Below are 14,573 nucleotides of genomic sequence, written 5' to 3' on the forward strand. Positions count from 1 at the left end.
TGTGGTATACCATCGACTCTTTTTTGATAAATTTGTGGAAATTGAAATCTCCCATGATTATTTTGCTGCCAAATGTGTTAGCTTCCCTAATTTCTGTTAGCATTTCATCATCTGTTTATTCTGGCAAGGCGGATGGTAGTATACCCCCACCACTAGACTCTTCCCCATCACACATGGAATTTATATCCATATAGTTTAGAACCTATGAACCCTGATCAAATCAGTGCCTTTTACTGTACATGATCACTTCTGGGAACCCTAGGCTTGCAAAATAAAAGTTATTTTGTTTGAAGATACATCCAGGGTGAGACCCCCCATCTAAGGTGGGGATGCTTAACAACCATGTGTAGGAATGAAGAAGAAATTGGGGTGCAGTCAGAGGGGTCACAGAGGGAAAGAACTTTAAAGAAGGTTTTCCTATCCAGCTGGATGAAATACCCTCTGTGCCAGTTCCACTACATCATCTGCTCAACCATTTGCTGAAGCAAGAAGCCACAGAGACTGGTGCCTAGCTCTTAAACAGGCAGCAGACACGCTATCATTTTATATGTTCCTTCAAGGAGTTTACACAGAGGATATCTTTGCTATAAGGCTAGAACTGTTCCCCTCTGTTATGTTAGAGCTGAGAATTTCATTGTCTCCTAGATGTCCATGTAGTTTCAGGAAATATACAGGATCCGCAGCCTAGTGCAATACGAATACTCCACTATCAGAAACTGAAAATTATTATAAAAAGAGACACATGGGAATCTGCAAATCCCAGTAAATCCGCTAGTATGTACACATCTATACTAACAGGAAGAATAGTTCAAACAATACAGGAATCATGCTGTAGCTTAAAAAAAAAAGGACCTACCTGTATAAAGTGCTCTGCTGATCATACCTGGCATGACAACAAAAAACATTGGTAGTATTTTCAAATATCCTCCCAGCACAGAACCCCCTTTGGCATGAGACAAGTTCTTGGCTGCAAGAGACCTCTGAACCAGCACCTAGAACACATTAGCACAAGATAATGGTAATATAAATTTCAGATCAGCATGATGGCTCTGAATCTTCCTAGGATTAGCATCTAGGGATGTGCACAGGAAAAATGTCATGTGAGATTTCGGTATTTTTTTGTTGCTGCATTTTTTATTTTCATTTGCTTTATTTCATTAATAAAATGCATTTTTATATACATGTATACAATTCATGTTATCTATCTAAATAAGATTTTTATGGGCACAAAATAATGCATGCAGGTAAAGTAACAAAACCTAACAAATTAATGTGCATCCATATTTGCATCTATGGTAAAGTGCAAAGTATAATTTCATTTCAAAAGAATCGGGTGCCTTCATACAAAAATGATTGAGTTTAGAACTGAGCTGGTATTAGCAGTAGTCAGGCTTTTGTTATTGATCATAGTGTGATGGATGATCCTGGTTTTCTTGGTTGAGTTTTGTTTTTAATTATGAGCGTTTTCTGAAACTCGCCACAAACAGTGGAGCAAGAGAGAAATGCATTTCTATTATTATTACAGTACCATGAGGACACAAGAGAAAAGTTTACTGTTTAGTAAATGGTAATATGTTTTTTTTCACAATGGTTCCTATAGTGCAGAAAAGTATACCTTATAAATCTCTGAAATAAAACTTGGAATTGCATATAAATGCCATCAGTTTCAAATATTTGGAACCCTATTTCTGAAAGGCAAAGCTTGTTCTATTTCTTAACATGACAAAGGCAGCAAAAAAAAGGCATGCGACAGAAAAAAATTAGGTTGTTTTTTTTTCACTTTTCCATGTCTGGCCATTCACTTAAAAAGAATAAAATTAAAGAATGACAAAAACCACGAGTTTACCTGATCAGTGCACCAAACCCATGTAGCTAGCACAGTAAGGCCAAATATTAGCCCTGGCCAAGGAAGATCACCAGTGATGGGATCTCGGAGCATATGGAAAGAATCCGCACGGGGAAGGTGGCAGGTCGTGTTCGGCACTATGACACTAGGTATTGCCTTCATATACTTCTCTTCGAGTCCCGAATACCAGCCAATTTTATTAAAGCCTGAAAGGAAAGCCCAAAATATCCATAATAATAACATGCTTTGACTGTCAGCATTGCTACTATTCAGTTGAGCAGACAGAAGAAAATATATGACTTGCCTCGGCTAATTCAGGACAAGTAACAGTGAGAACACAATTTAGGGAGTCAACTTCTTGTGATGGAAAGCTAGGCTCCCAGAGGCTATTTGCATTTAAGCACACAGTATCTTTCATATCCCTATTTGTAAGTTATTTTATCTGACTGAACAGATCAGAATTACATATTTGGTTCAAAATGCTAAGAAGAGAGTTCTACCTTTGGTGTTGTATCAGAGAAAGACTAGACCTCAGGGATTATAACTTGCTCGTCTGACTAAAAAGCTTACCAGAACAGAGATCAAGTACGATAGTTAGGCTCCCCGGCCGCGGACCCGCATGGCAGGGTCCCCTCACCTCGGGGCCAGAAGGCTCGCTCCTGCCCTGTTTGCAGCTCGCCTCCGTCCTTGACGCCGACCTCGGTAGGCGCGGCCTGCTTCCGCCTTCTCTGTGTCTCCTGACGCCACTGCCGCTGTCCAAGGTCCCCCCAGGCGCATGGGAGACTTCGTTTTTGGGTACTTGCCAGGAACATGTAGCCTGGATTGGCCTCTGTTGGAAACAGGATGCTGGGCCTGATGGACTCTTGGTCTGACCCAGTATGGCAATTTCTTGTGTTCAAACTAGGCAACCATTTATCAGATGTTTTCCAAAGTGATACGGGTGTCCCTCAAGGCTTAGCCCTGTCAGCAACACTATTCAATATATACATGTTCCCACTATGTAAAATACTGATGAATCAAGGAACATGCTTCTTGTATGCTGACAACATACACTTTTATATCCCTCTTTCCGGAACATTTGCGGAATTCCGTATGGTACTGCAAACACTAATCTTCTCAGACCTACACTACTGTAACTCCTTACTACTAGGACTTCCAGCATGTCACTTAAAACCACTACAACTATTACAAAATGCTTCAGCTAGACTCTTATTAGGATCTAGCAAATATGATCACATAACACTCTCGCTGATGTCACTATATGGGCTACCAGTACAAGCCAGAATCTACTATAAAGTATTAACAATTATATTCAGCTTCATTCATTCCAATAACACTGGCTTGTTAGGAGTGATGCTACAACCTTACATTCCTAAATGAACACTAAGATCTGAAAATAAAGGCCTACTAATTATTCTCACATTACAGAACACGCATCTGATGCAAATAAGAGAACGTGTATTTTCCATAGCGGGTCCAAAGCTCTCGGAACTCAATGCCTGAGAAGCTACAAATTTTACCAGACAGAAAGAGCTTTCAATATGAGCTAAAAACATGACTAATCAAAAATGCATGCAATCTAACTTAAAAACATCAGAATATACAGAGCAACAAAGACTAAAAGAACAAAATATAATAATCAAATTATGAAGAATAAACCAAACGAGAGAATGTAAGATTCTCAAAACAACACTCTAAGATGTGAAAACTATCATTTCATTTTTATTTTACCTTAAGTACTAGATCAGTTATTAATATGTAATAGATAATGTCTCTTGATAAATATTAATATCTGTCTATGAATACCTCTTCTATAACCAATCATTGTTTGTTGAGGCATTACTTTAAATGTCACTCTGTAAACCACTTTGATCTGTACATGAAACGACGGTATATAAAATGTCTAAACAAATAAATAAATCAATAAATAAATATCAGTGACATCCAATGGTATAAAAGGGTGAGACGCACAGTGAGCGTGCTCTTTTTCTCCCAGCTGCTTTTGCATTCCAGTGCTTGGTCTGCCTGCTGCTTGTTTGTTGTGACTTCCTGGGGCGGAAAAATGGAGGGAGTAATCCCAACACTGTACTCCTAGGCTTAAGGCCTAGTTTCTTTTTGGAAGAGCTTCTGGGAGGAACCATAGGGATGACATTTATCTCAACTGCAAAGAGTCAAATAAGTGGTGGATCTTTCAGCAGATGAACAGTGCAAGATGTTTCCAGAAAGGAATTCCCCCATGATGAGGGATCAGCTGTGCATTTACTGTGGAAGTGGAACTTAACCCTTTTGTGTGTGTTTAACAGACTTTGGCAATGCTAGAACCACTCATCCAAGGTGTGAACTGAACTGATTCTGTAGTCTTTAGGTTAGTCGGAGGCGGAGGCTGCCCATGAAGAGTAGCTTGTCAGAAGAAGGTTCTGGTGCTGGGGGAAGGGAGAAGGGTGGGGAGGTTGTCTGTTCATCCACAGAGAGGGAGAAGCTTCCCTGTCTGGATAAGAAATACCTCCCAGCCTGATCCACTAAGCTTACCTGCTCAACTATTTTCAAAGAACCCAAGTGAGCAACAAAAGACTGGAAATCCCAGCAACCTGGAGTTATTCAAGGATGATTTTATCGCAAGCTTCTCCGTCAGTGCCTAACAGAGTAATGTTTTGCCTTCCTTCTGCATTGTTAACAGTAACATACCGGTAGTAATGACGGCAGAAAAAGACCGGAGCATCACACCCAACTATCTGCATTGAAAACGGTCGACTGGTTGATTTGCATACCAGATGCATTTATTTTTTACCTTATATCATATGCTGTAAGTCAGATCTGTAACTACATTTTTAGAGAAACACAATTGGCTTTATAAAAATGAAAATCTCCTGCTTTCTTACTTATGAACATCAAAGAAAAGGATCCAGCGACCATGATTATAGTTTGCAGCGTATCTGTGTATATCACTGCCGTTAGACCTCCTGCAGACAGAAAGACAAAACAGTCACAAAAGGTTTACTTCTCACATTTCTGTCAGCAGCGACTGCATCCCTAATTTGCTGGACCTATCCCAAGGGTCATGTAGGCTGCTGTGCAGTTTTATTCTTGGGTGCTCTGAAGGCAAAACCTCAGCTACTGACAGTGCAGAAAAAAAGCACCATCATGAGTGAAAAACCTCCAGTCCAAATTGCCTATTTTTATGCAAAAAATGTTTTTAATTTACATTTTTGTTCCAAAAACATTGAGTGCATCGCTACAACAGCATTTTTCAAATTAATAAAAATTTTTGCATAAAAATAGAAAAGGTTTATCACTCATGATGGCGCTTTTTCCACATCAATGGCATGTGTTGCCAAGATTGTGCATCTGAAGTTTTCCTCCAACTATGTTATGTGATTATATTCACAATTTTGGGGTGCACCTGATGTGTTGTTTATCAATATGAAAATGTACGTTTTTCTGAATGCTTTTTTCCCCCCCTCATTAGAAAAAGATCAATCGCTTTGGACATTACCCAAAACACTTGACTTAGGCTGACTCAAAGGAACTCACGCTTCTATTACTTCGACCTGATGAGCCCAGCAGAGCTAGCTTTAGGTCGGTCTGGATAGTGCTATTGCACCGGGCATGATGGCTGGAGGTGTCTTGTCATGGTCGCACCAATCCAAGACTACAGAAAGGCCAACAGCAGAGGTTAGCGGCAGAGCCAGCTCTTGCAGTGGGGGCCACCATCAGGCAGGAGGATGCAGGAGTTGCTTCCTCTCTTCTCTGGAGCAACTCTTGTGAACCACTGCTGCCACCGCCCCCACATACAGCCCCCCCCCAGGCTCACTGACTCACGCTCAGGGGAACCAAGCAGCTGCGGGAGGGCGGAGGAGGAGCATTGGCTTAGAAAGGTTTCCTTCTAGCTCCTGAGGTGGTCACAAAAAAGAGAGGTGAGCGCAGTGGGGTCGAGGTGAGGGGGCGAGAGCCGACAGCAAGGGAAGCAAAGATAGAGGGGGAAGAAGGGCAGGATGCAAGAGCAAGGGGAGGATGAGAAGTGAAAGCAAAGGAGGGGGAGAAGGTAGAATGGGAGGGAGGGGTGTGAAAGACATCCCAGGTGAGGTAATAAAATAAGATCCACACCGGGTCCTGTTCCAGGATAAAGATGGTTCTGGACCTCAATGCCATCATTCATATCTATTGTACAGTGTAGTATATCGGGCTTGATTTTAACTATTTCTTGCCTATCATGTATTGATGAAACGTTTGATCACATATATTTTAATCAGTAGACAAAGAAGCTGTAGCTTAAACCAGCGGAATTACCGGCTATGGTGTAGAGAGCAGTTACCAGCAATAGTATCACTGTGGCGAGGTAAATGTCCCAACCCAAGGAAAGCTGGATAAACAGTGCTCCTGAGAAGATATCCGTCTGGAGTGAAAGAAAACAATGTTTATGTCTAAAATTCCACTAGAGAGAAGATAAACAGACCTTAAACAGGGTGAGGTACGGGGCAGGAAGGAAGAAATTAAGGAAAATATGAATGGAGAGGCAAACCACATAATTTTAGCCTAAAAACGTATGAGGTCAATATTCAAAGCCATATAGACACAGATAGTTCACATCTACAAAGCCACTCACCGACCTGGATTTTAGCCGGATAAGTCATTACACGGCTAAAATGTAGTCATGATAAAAAAAAAAAAAAAAAAAAAGGTGGCATTCCAGGGAGGGCTTCAGTTATTTGACTGACTTCAGCCCCATCCAGCTAAGGGCCCTTCCCGTACTGGGAGTAATCTACGCCTCCAGCGCAGCTTGCAACAGAAGCTGCACTGGGAGGGGGCAATTTCAGACTCTGCTCCCGGCAGGGAGTTTTATGTTGGGGGGGGGGGGGGACGGTGCCAGGTTCAGGGAGGGATAGGAATGGGGGGGCAGTGCAGCACATTTAGACTGTGGCAGGGGAGAAGGGCCCGCTGGCAGGACCACGTTAGGAGGGGAGGACCAGAGGGATCCTGGAACATTTTCCTTAAATTTAAGAGGGGATTAGGGGGTGGGAGTGCATGGCCAACTTGACATGTAGGAAAGTTTGTGAGGAACTGGGCCATAGTCTCTTCTTCTTTCATTTTTTTTCACTACGCTACTTAATATGATGTCCTTTGAAAAGATCTGGTTAAGTAGCCACACGAGGCCGAATAACTAAACACCGAACCGGTTATAATCAAACACAGCCGGTTAGGTTTTTAAGTTTAGGGACGAATATTCAGTGGGACGTTTATCTCACTCATAATATACAGAGCAAGTTATCCTCGCGCCCGACTTGCTGACTACAAATCTCAGTGGATCCTAACCTAATATAGAGAGAAATGGTCATGCCACGGTCTGTATGGGGTCTCAATGCAGGATAGGTATTTGTGTTCAGATCCAGAAATGATATCGTCTGAGCTGCTGGGGAAAGCTTAGATTAGATTTCTGGCGCATTACATTTCTGTGCCTTCTCTCTTATTGGGGCATTGGTAAGGAAAGGTTCATTTAGATCATGCAAGGCAGTGGCGTGTTCTTATATTCTTTCAAAATATTTCCATTGGCCTGAACTGAAAACGTGTGCAAACATACAAATAGCTTTTTATTTGTTTGTATGTTTTCTTTACACTTTTTCCCATCATTGGCCAGGCATTGGGCCCTGCAAAGTATCTTTGCTTACTTATTTAACGTATCTATCGTCCTTTCACCTAAGACTCTGGGCAGGTTTCCAGTTCTTCTGGCTCATTGTGCTTTGCCTGCTGATGGAATGAGTGGACCTGCTGTTGGGTCGTTTCATTCTGCCCCTTTTTGCTGACCCATCTAGGGTGTCACTGGATCATGCTTTGGATACGTGTCTCGCTTAACGCAGCAGTATTAGACCGGCATATCTGTGTTTACAAAATACATACGAATCCTACTATACTAAACACAGGGGTAGATTTTACAAATGGATGCGCCGATTTTATAACATGCATGTGCATGTTATAAAAATCCAAGCACCACGCACACATGCGTGCAAGGGGGAGGACTCTTGCAATTTCTGCATGGCGACACATCCCATAAGACTGCCAAGACGGAGAGACAGCACGCTTACATGCCAGGGTAATAAACTTAGCCTTCTGGGAAAATATGAAGTACACTAGTCAGGGATATCCCAGAAAATGCAACAGCAGTCTTCCTGCAGGCCACATCAAACTAAAGTGAGCATTGCTAGTAAGTCTTTCTGCTACTATTCACAGGATTTCCACATGGAAAAGAAATAAAGTGCTAAACCATTTAATGTCAGGTTTCTGTCCTATTCCTGTATTGACTTTTTGTCTTCTCTTAATATAATTCTGTGTATAGGATAAGTGAGTTACCAATCTGCTAGATAACCCATGAGCATTACTTTCCATCATACGAGCAATACTGGTGTCATCCTTTGAAGCGTCTATTTCATATATTTAAACTTGTATTGATCAATTTCACTATTTCAATATTGAAAACTTTGGGCGTGTACTATCAGAGCCGTAACTAAGCATTTGAGTACCCAGCCCCTGCCCTCACCCTGATCCCTCCTCATCTCTCCCTCTACCCCCTCTGCTCTGATCCCAATGAATCAGGTCAAACTTTCCCCAAATACGTCTGGGGAAATTAAATGAATTTCCCCCCTGCTCCCCCCACTGAATCTGGAGAATATTGCAAACTTATGTCCTAACTCAGACCAGGCTGAAATCCACCAGCTCGGTTTGATTATGAGTTTTCCATGCATCTCTAATCATAGCATGAAAGATAAAGAAGCCTATGCAGTAAAACAGAGACAAAAAAAAAGGTTTTTAAAAAATGCAATCGATAAAAAGTTTACATCCATGGTAAACCACCGCTTAATGTGGTATGCAATACGTTATTAATGTATTAAAGACCCCAATAAGATCATCTCTGCTCAATAAAATCAACCCTCACATAGACCTATATCATATATATAAAACACGAAATTGAAACATAAAGTATTTTTTATTACAGCTATAATTATACGTTATACCAGTAACACCGTTAACATTATGCCGGCAGCAGCATCAACGGTAACTAAAAAAAGACGCTGTGTCCGCTAGCTACCTGCCCCAATCCCCTGTGGCTAACCAAGCCACAATGAAAGCAACTGGAGGGAAGGAGCATCTGAATGTGCACATTTAAGATCGTTTGCATGGCACGCTGGGCCTTGCTCGTGCAAAAAACGGCATTGACATGATGCTGAACTTCACTGTGTAGGCCCCAAAATGTTTCTGTCAAGCGGCATGCACTGAAAGCTTGCACCATCACTACTGGCCCCGCCAGCAAATAGAAATAAGGCAAGTATATTTCCCATGCTGCCTTAAGATACAGTATATTCAGTTTGTATAGCACCGTGAAGAGTGGTGCTATGTACCTTAAGATCAACTGTTTGTATTTACGTAAACTGTTCAGCTGCCGAACCACTGCTTTAGCACCAGCTGCATCAAAAAAGTTTGCACAATCCCAGGCAGGTTTCAGCAACTCGGGGATCACTTATAACAGCAAAATGCCTAAAACGGGCAATTTCAGGTAGAAGAACTCAAGCAACATTACTGAACACATGCTTTCCAGATAACGCAATCGGAGTTATTTTTTTTTTTTTGGTCAAATTTCTTTTATGGTTTGCTATCCTCTGTTCATCTTTTTAAGCATTATGACAAGGTACGGGAGATACCTTTTTTTTTTTTTTTTACACTTTGGGTGTTGCATTCAGTAAATCTCTGCACAAACATATTATTTTCCAATGATGGTAATTAACTGTTCTTGTATGAGAGAACACCTACTGATATTTTGGTGAATATATAGAGAATTAGGGACATGACAGACATATAGATTCGAATCCTCTGTCCTCCAAATCGCTTCTGCAGGTATTCCGGCAAGGTAACAACACCTGCCGCGATGTAAACAGGTACAAAAATCCAGCCTAGGGCAACCAGCACCCAGGTCGCCTGTCAAGAAACAAAACGAAGCCTTCTTTAAACATTTATATACATTCCGCAATCTCTCAGCAATGCCGTCCAGCACGGAGTACATAACCATAAAAACCATACAGTTTATAAGAAATAAAAACAAGCACACATAAAAACACGACACAATCATAAAACAACAACAGTACTGGGATGGTAACTTTCAGATTGGTGCGCGGGCGCACGTGTGCGTACGTCCGTCGGCCCGCGCCCAGGGACGCGGCTGTTTGATAACATTCGTGCGTATAGGCCTGGCCACGTGCACAAGTACGCCCAATTTTAATTGGGCCTTTGCCTGCACGCGCAAAAGCCGCTACTACAGCTTGGAAGTAGGAAATTTTCAAAGGGATGCACACGGAAACCAATGTTCATTTTCCCAGTTCGTTCTTAGTTCGGAGGTTAAGGAATAGGTCTTCCAAACTTCCTTGGTTTAATAGCCTCTCCCCCCCCGTTAGCCCTGACCCTTAAAACCCCGTTGATCTGCCTGTATCTGTTTTTCTTATCTCTTTCACGACATCCATAGTAAAAGTAAAGTTACATGGCAGGGGACCCCCGGTGGCGCTTCGGATCGCGTAAGTATGAACGTGCAAATTTCAGGTTGAAATCCCGGAACGCAACCTGTCCCACCCATTCCCCGCCCAGACTATGCCTATTCCCCGCCCCCTTTTTCAGAAGTTCCAAGATGCGCACGCAGCAGCATTTACGTGAACGTCCGGGCGGCTTTTCAAATCTGCTTGGCACGCGCCGGACCGACGCATTCCTGCATCTCCTGATTGATATGCTCGTCGCCCTTTTAAAATTCACCTTTATATTCTCTGCAGTGAACTTTTAGAGGGCAAACTGGCAGCCAATGCTTTGGAAAGCCTCTTGCAGCCAAACAATTGCTAGCATTTCGTGTCATTTTGTATTTTTCCCATTTTCTTTTTTTTTTTTTTTGTTTGTTTCATTAATTTTTAGTGTGCACTAATTGAAATGGAACAAAAAAAGCCGCTGCACATCTCTAAGTTATACCCCGCCTTTCTAGCCCAAAAGGTTTTCCAAATGTGCCTTACAAAGTTGCTAAACAATTCATAAAATAAGAAACACAAAATACATTTCATGTAAATTCAATACAAGGCAAAATACACTACAAAGAAAACATAACACAAAACATGGCCTACATCCTGGCACAATGTTGTATAACGACCATTAAAAGAATTATTTGGGTAGCCTAATTCCAGCGCTGTACACTGCTATATGGAAGGTCTATGATTTGATGTCCGAATCTGGTTTTCAGCTCCCTGTAGCGACTGGGGCAGGGGATGCTGTGAAGGAAGATATTCATAGCTAGGAATGTGCATTCTTTTTCAATGAATGCCAAAAATGAAATGAGGCCATTTTCAGTTCATTCCAAAAATAGCCTCCTACGAAAATGCCCAAAACTTTTTGAGTATTTGGTCTTTGATTATTGTTTATTTCTGTTGTTTTGTCTTTCAGATTTTATGACTGTTTATGCTTTGTAACACATTTCGAACTTCAAAGAGTGTGGGAAGTAAACCTTTTAAAGTAAATTAATACTTGTGGCATTGTTGTTTTTTTAAAATAAAAAGCAAACAGGTCTCCAGCAGCTCTGGCTGGGCCCCTCAGGTCCATATGGATCCACACTCCTGGGCGAAAAAAATGAATCTGGCTGTACATCAAAATGGTGCCAGCCACATCAGAGGAAGGCGCTGGTGATCTCATGCTGGCGCCATCCGACCTCAGGGCAGACGGTGCGATCCTTAAAGCACTGGGAGCTCCCAGGTGAGAGGGAGTGGGCATCACTTCTGCCCTTTTTGAACAGAATATGGGAAGGGGGTAAGTAGAGGCCCAGGATGGGAGTTCCCTGGCCCAGGTGCTTTTAAACAGGGGACGGGAGGGACCCGAGCAAACTCCGTTTTCTGGACCAGGAGTAGGGGGTTTCAGGGTCCCAGGGACGCCCAAGAGCGGCTGAGCTAGGCCTTCTTTTTTTTTTTTTTTTAATTCCTTTTTAATTCCATTTGTTTGGGGTTTTTTTTCATGTTTGGACGTGAATTTTCAAAATTCCATGTTTAAAAATTAGCTTATACGCGCATAAGTAGCCTCTACTTAATTACTACGTATTTTATAAAAGTTAAAAATATGTGCATATTTTCACTTTCGCGTGCACATGTATGTGCGTAAAAAAGGCGCAGTCTAGGGATGGTCCAGGGTTGGGTGAACTCTTAAGCACGTACATTTGGCAACTTACTTGTGCATTTTTATACCTCCTAATTATCTGGCGTAAGTGAAATTAAACGCACTTAAAGGTGAATTTTAAAAGCCCAACGTGCATGTTAATTAGGGGATGCACGAATATGTTGGGCTCGCGTGCGCCGAACCGGATTCTAAAAGCCAACTGGATACCTGCGTAAACACCGCTGCGCGCACATCTCGGAACTTCTCAAAAAGGGGCGGGGAATGGGCATGGTCTGGGCGGGGCATGGGCGTCACGTGACTTTAACCAGGACATCGTGTGTCAATCTTATGCGATCTGGCATGCACTGAGGTCTGCTGCTGTGTAACTTTACTTCTGCTATGGCTGACGTGCACGTGAAAAAAATAAAGAAAAAGCAGCCGGCTTTAACTGGAAGAACTGGGAACGAACTGGTATAACTGGCAAATTCGTTTGGCACACGTCTTTTTACATTTTCCCCACTTACGTGGTAGAAGTGGCTCCTGCGTGCACATGGACTGCTGACCAGGCTATTCTGTAACACGCGCGCACACGTAGGCTGTAAAATAGCTGCGTTCCTGGGCATGGGCTGACGAGCATGCACACACGTGCGCCTCCGCGCCACTTTGAAAATTACCATCTTATTGTGTGGCGCTGACGGGGCGGGAAGTCTGGGTGAACTGGCGGGATTTCAGGCTGAAGAACCAGGAAGCTCTCCATGACCTGAGGAAGGACTGGAAAAACCGGTGGAGTAATTGGTAAGCTGGTTAATTTCATTTATGCGCGCATGTTTTAAAATTGACTGACTTATCCATGTACATTGGGATTTATGCAAGTAAGTCCTACGTTAGTTTTGTACATAAATACAAGCAAATAGTTTTAAAATAGCTAGGAAAAGTCTGCACATTCAAATCATTAACAGACATGGTTTCAATGCACTGCATACATTCGCACGTAAGCATGCATACCTGTGTATGTTGTGGGATAGAGTATGCGTATATCACAGGTGCGGGTTCTAAAGTACTTGCATAGATCTGCTTGCGGCCGCACACGCACGTAAATGCCACCGTACGTGTTTGTTTGAAAATTATCATCATCTTAATGGATTTTTTTTTTTGGTTTGTCAAGTGAACTGAATAAAATGAAGCGCCCCCTTCAAAATGGAAAAAAAAAACTGATTAACGTTTGCTTAAAAAGTGTAGACTCGCTTACGTTCCACTCAAAGCCACCAACGGCCAAGCCTCCTGCTGCCCCAGACCCAGCCATGCCGACGAAGAGGCCACTGCCGACGTTGCTGGACATCAGCGATGCTCCTATCTGCAGTGCGGAAGCAAAGAGAGAGAGAGGGGAATGCATCGTCACAGAGAGTCTAGGAGTGGCAGCAGAGCCGCAAGCGAGGCGTTTTTTTTACCCAAAACAAAACGTGAGCGATTTGCTAACCGGGAGAAAACGTGTAGTGAGCAATTCAAAGCAAATTGCATTCAGGTACTGTGGGTACTGTGCATGATGGAGAGCGCTGGAGAGAGAGAAGCCCTCCATTTAACCGTAGGATGGGCACACCGCGCACTGACTGGGAGTGCCGGCTTGCCTAAACTGTGCCACTAATATGCCCTTATGTTAGGTAGGGAGCAAAGCCAATGTGTGAAAAAGAAAATCAGTTTCTAAGGTCCTACGGTTCCTGACTTCACTTCTATTTTATTTTTTATTTTAAAGTATTTGTATACCGTCTTTACAAACAAAGTTTAATCAAAACGGTTTACATAACTAAATGAAACAAACGTAAATAAAAAATAAAAAAATGTAAAATTATAAAAAGCATAAAGTTACAAAAAATGGTCAATAGAAAATAAAAAAAAGTATCTAAAATAATAATTAGTTTACATAAGGCAAATCAATATATAATAATGTTATAAATAAATATATTAATAACTCTAAAAGGTGCCAATGAGGCTTTAGTTACGACTCTTTCTTTTTTAAGCAAGGCTTGTGGATTTCCGATTCCTGACCCTTTGCAACTGGGGCTATGACACCCACACAATTTTATGTACGCCTGAAGAAACCGGGAATGGTCATTTTGGCTCGCTATTCTCTGGGTCTGGATTTAAGACACAGAAAATTCCTTGCGATTATTCCCTGAACATTTAAACATTTTGGGGGCAGTTTTTCAAAGGGGTACGCACGTAACCCCTGAAAAGCTGGCCCTTCCACCCCCTGCACGCACAAGCCCCGGGACGCGATTAAGTCCCGGGGCTTTCCGGGGGGGGGGGGGGCGTGTCGGGGGCGTTGCCGAAGCCTCCGAAACTGCTCCCGGCCCGGGGAATCGCGCGGCTACGCGCGTATCTATTAAAATCCGGCGTACTCTTGTTTGCGCAGGGTTGCGCAAATAAAAGTTCGCCCGCGTGCTTCTATTAGGATCTGCCCCTTTATATATACTGTCGTTCCATATAAAGATCACAACGACCGGTCAGCCAGCCCAACCTAAGTCTATTTCAAATTAAGCAAAATAGGTTAATTGATAAAACGTCCTGTTAGCAC

General features: G+C 42.4%; 1 protein-coding gene across 5 annotated transcripts in view; it reads right to left on the minus strand.

The window, feature by feature from the left end:
• Nucleotides 1-14,573, minus strand: part of SLC5A9 (solute carrier family 5 member 9) — a 68,712-nt gene that overhangs the window by 27,172 nt on the left and 26,967 nt on the right. For 3 of the 5 annotated variants that reach the window (XM_029617942.1, XM_029617940.1, XM_029617941.1), the window contains 6 exons: nt 13,251-13,355; nt 9,644-9,808; nt 6,134-6,239; nt 4,726-4,806; nt 1,847-2,052; nt 857-992 (listed from right to left, as the gene is read on the minus strand). In XM_029617942.1, the coding sequence (XP_029473802.1) occupies nt 857-992; nt 1,847-2,052; nt 4,726-4,806; nt 6,134-6,239; nt 9,644-9,808; nt 13,251-13,355 (799 nt within the window). The remainder of the gene's footprint in view (nt 1-856; nt 993-1,846; nt 2,053-4,725; nt 4,807-6,133; nt 6,240-9,643; nt 9,809-13,250; nt 13,356-14,573) is intronic. The other 2 variants (XM_029617944.1, XM_029617943.1) reach the window with 1 other exon arrangement.

Source organism: Rhinatrema bivittatum, chromosome 10, assembly GCF_901001135.1.
Source record: "Rhinatrema bivittatum chromosome 10, aRhiBiv1.1, whole genome shotgun sequence".
NCBI lineage: Eukaryota > Metazoa > Chordata > Amphibia > Gymnophiona > Rhinatrematidae > Rhinatrema > Rhinatrema bivittatum.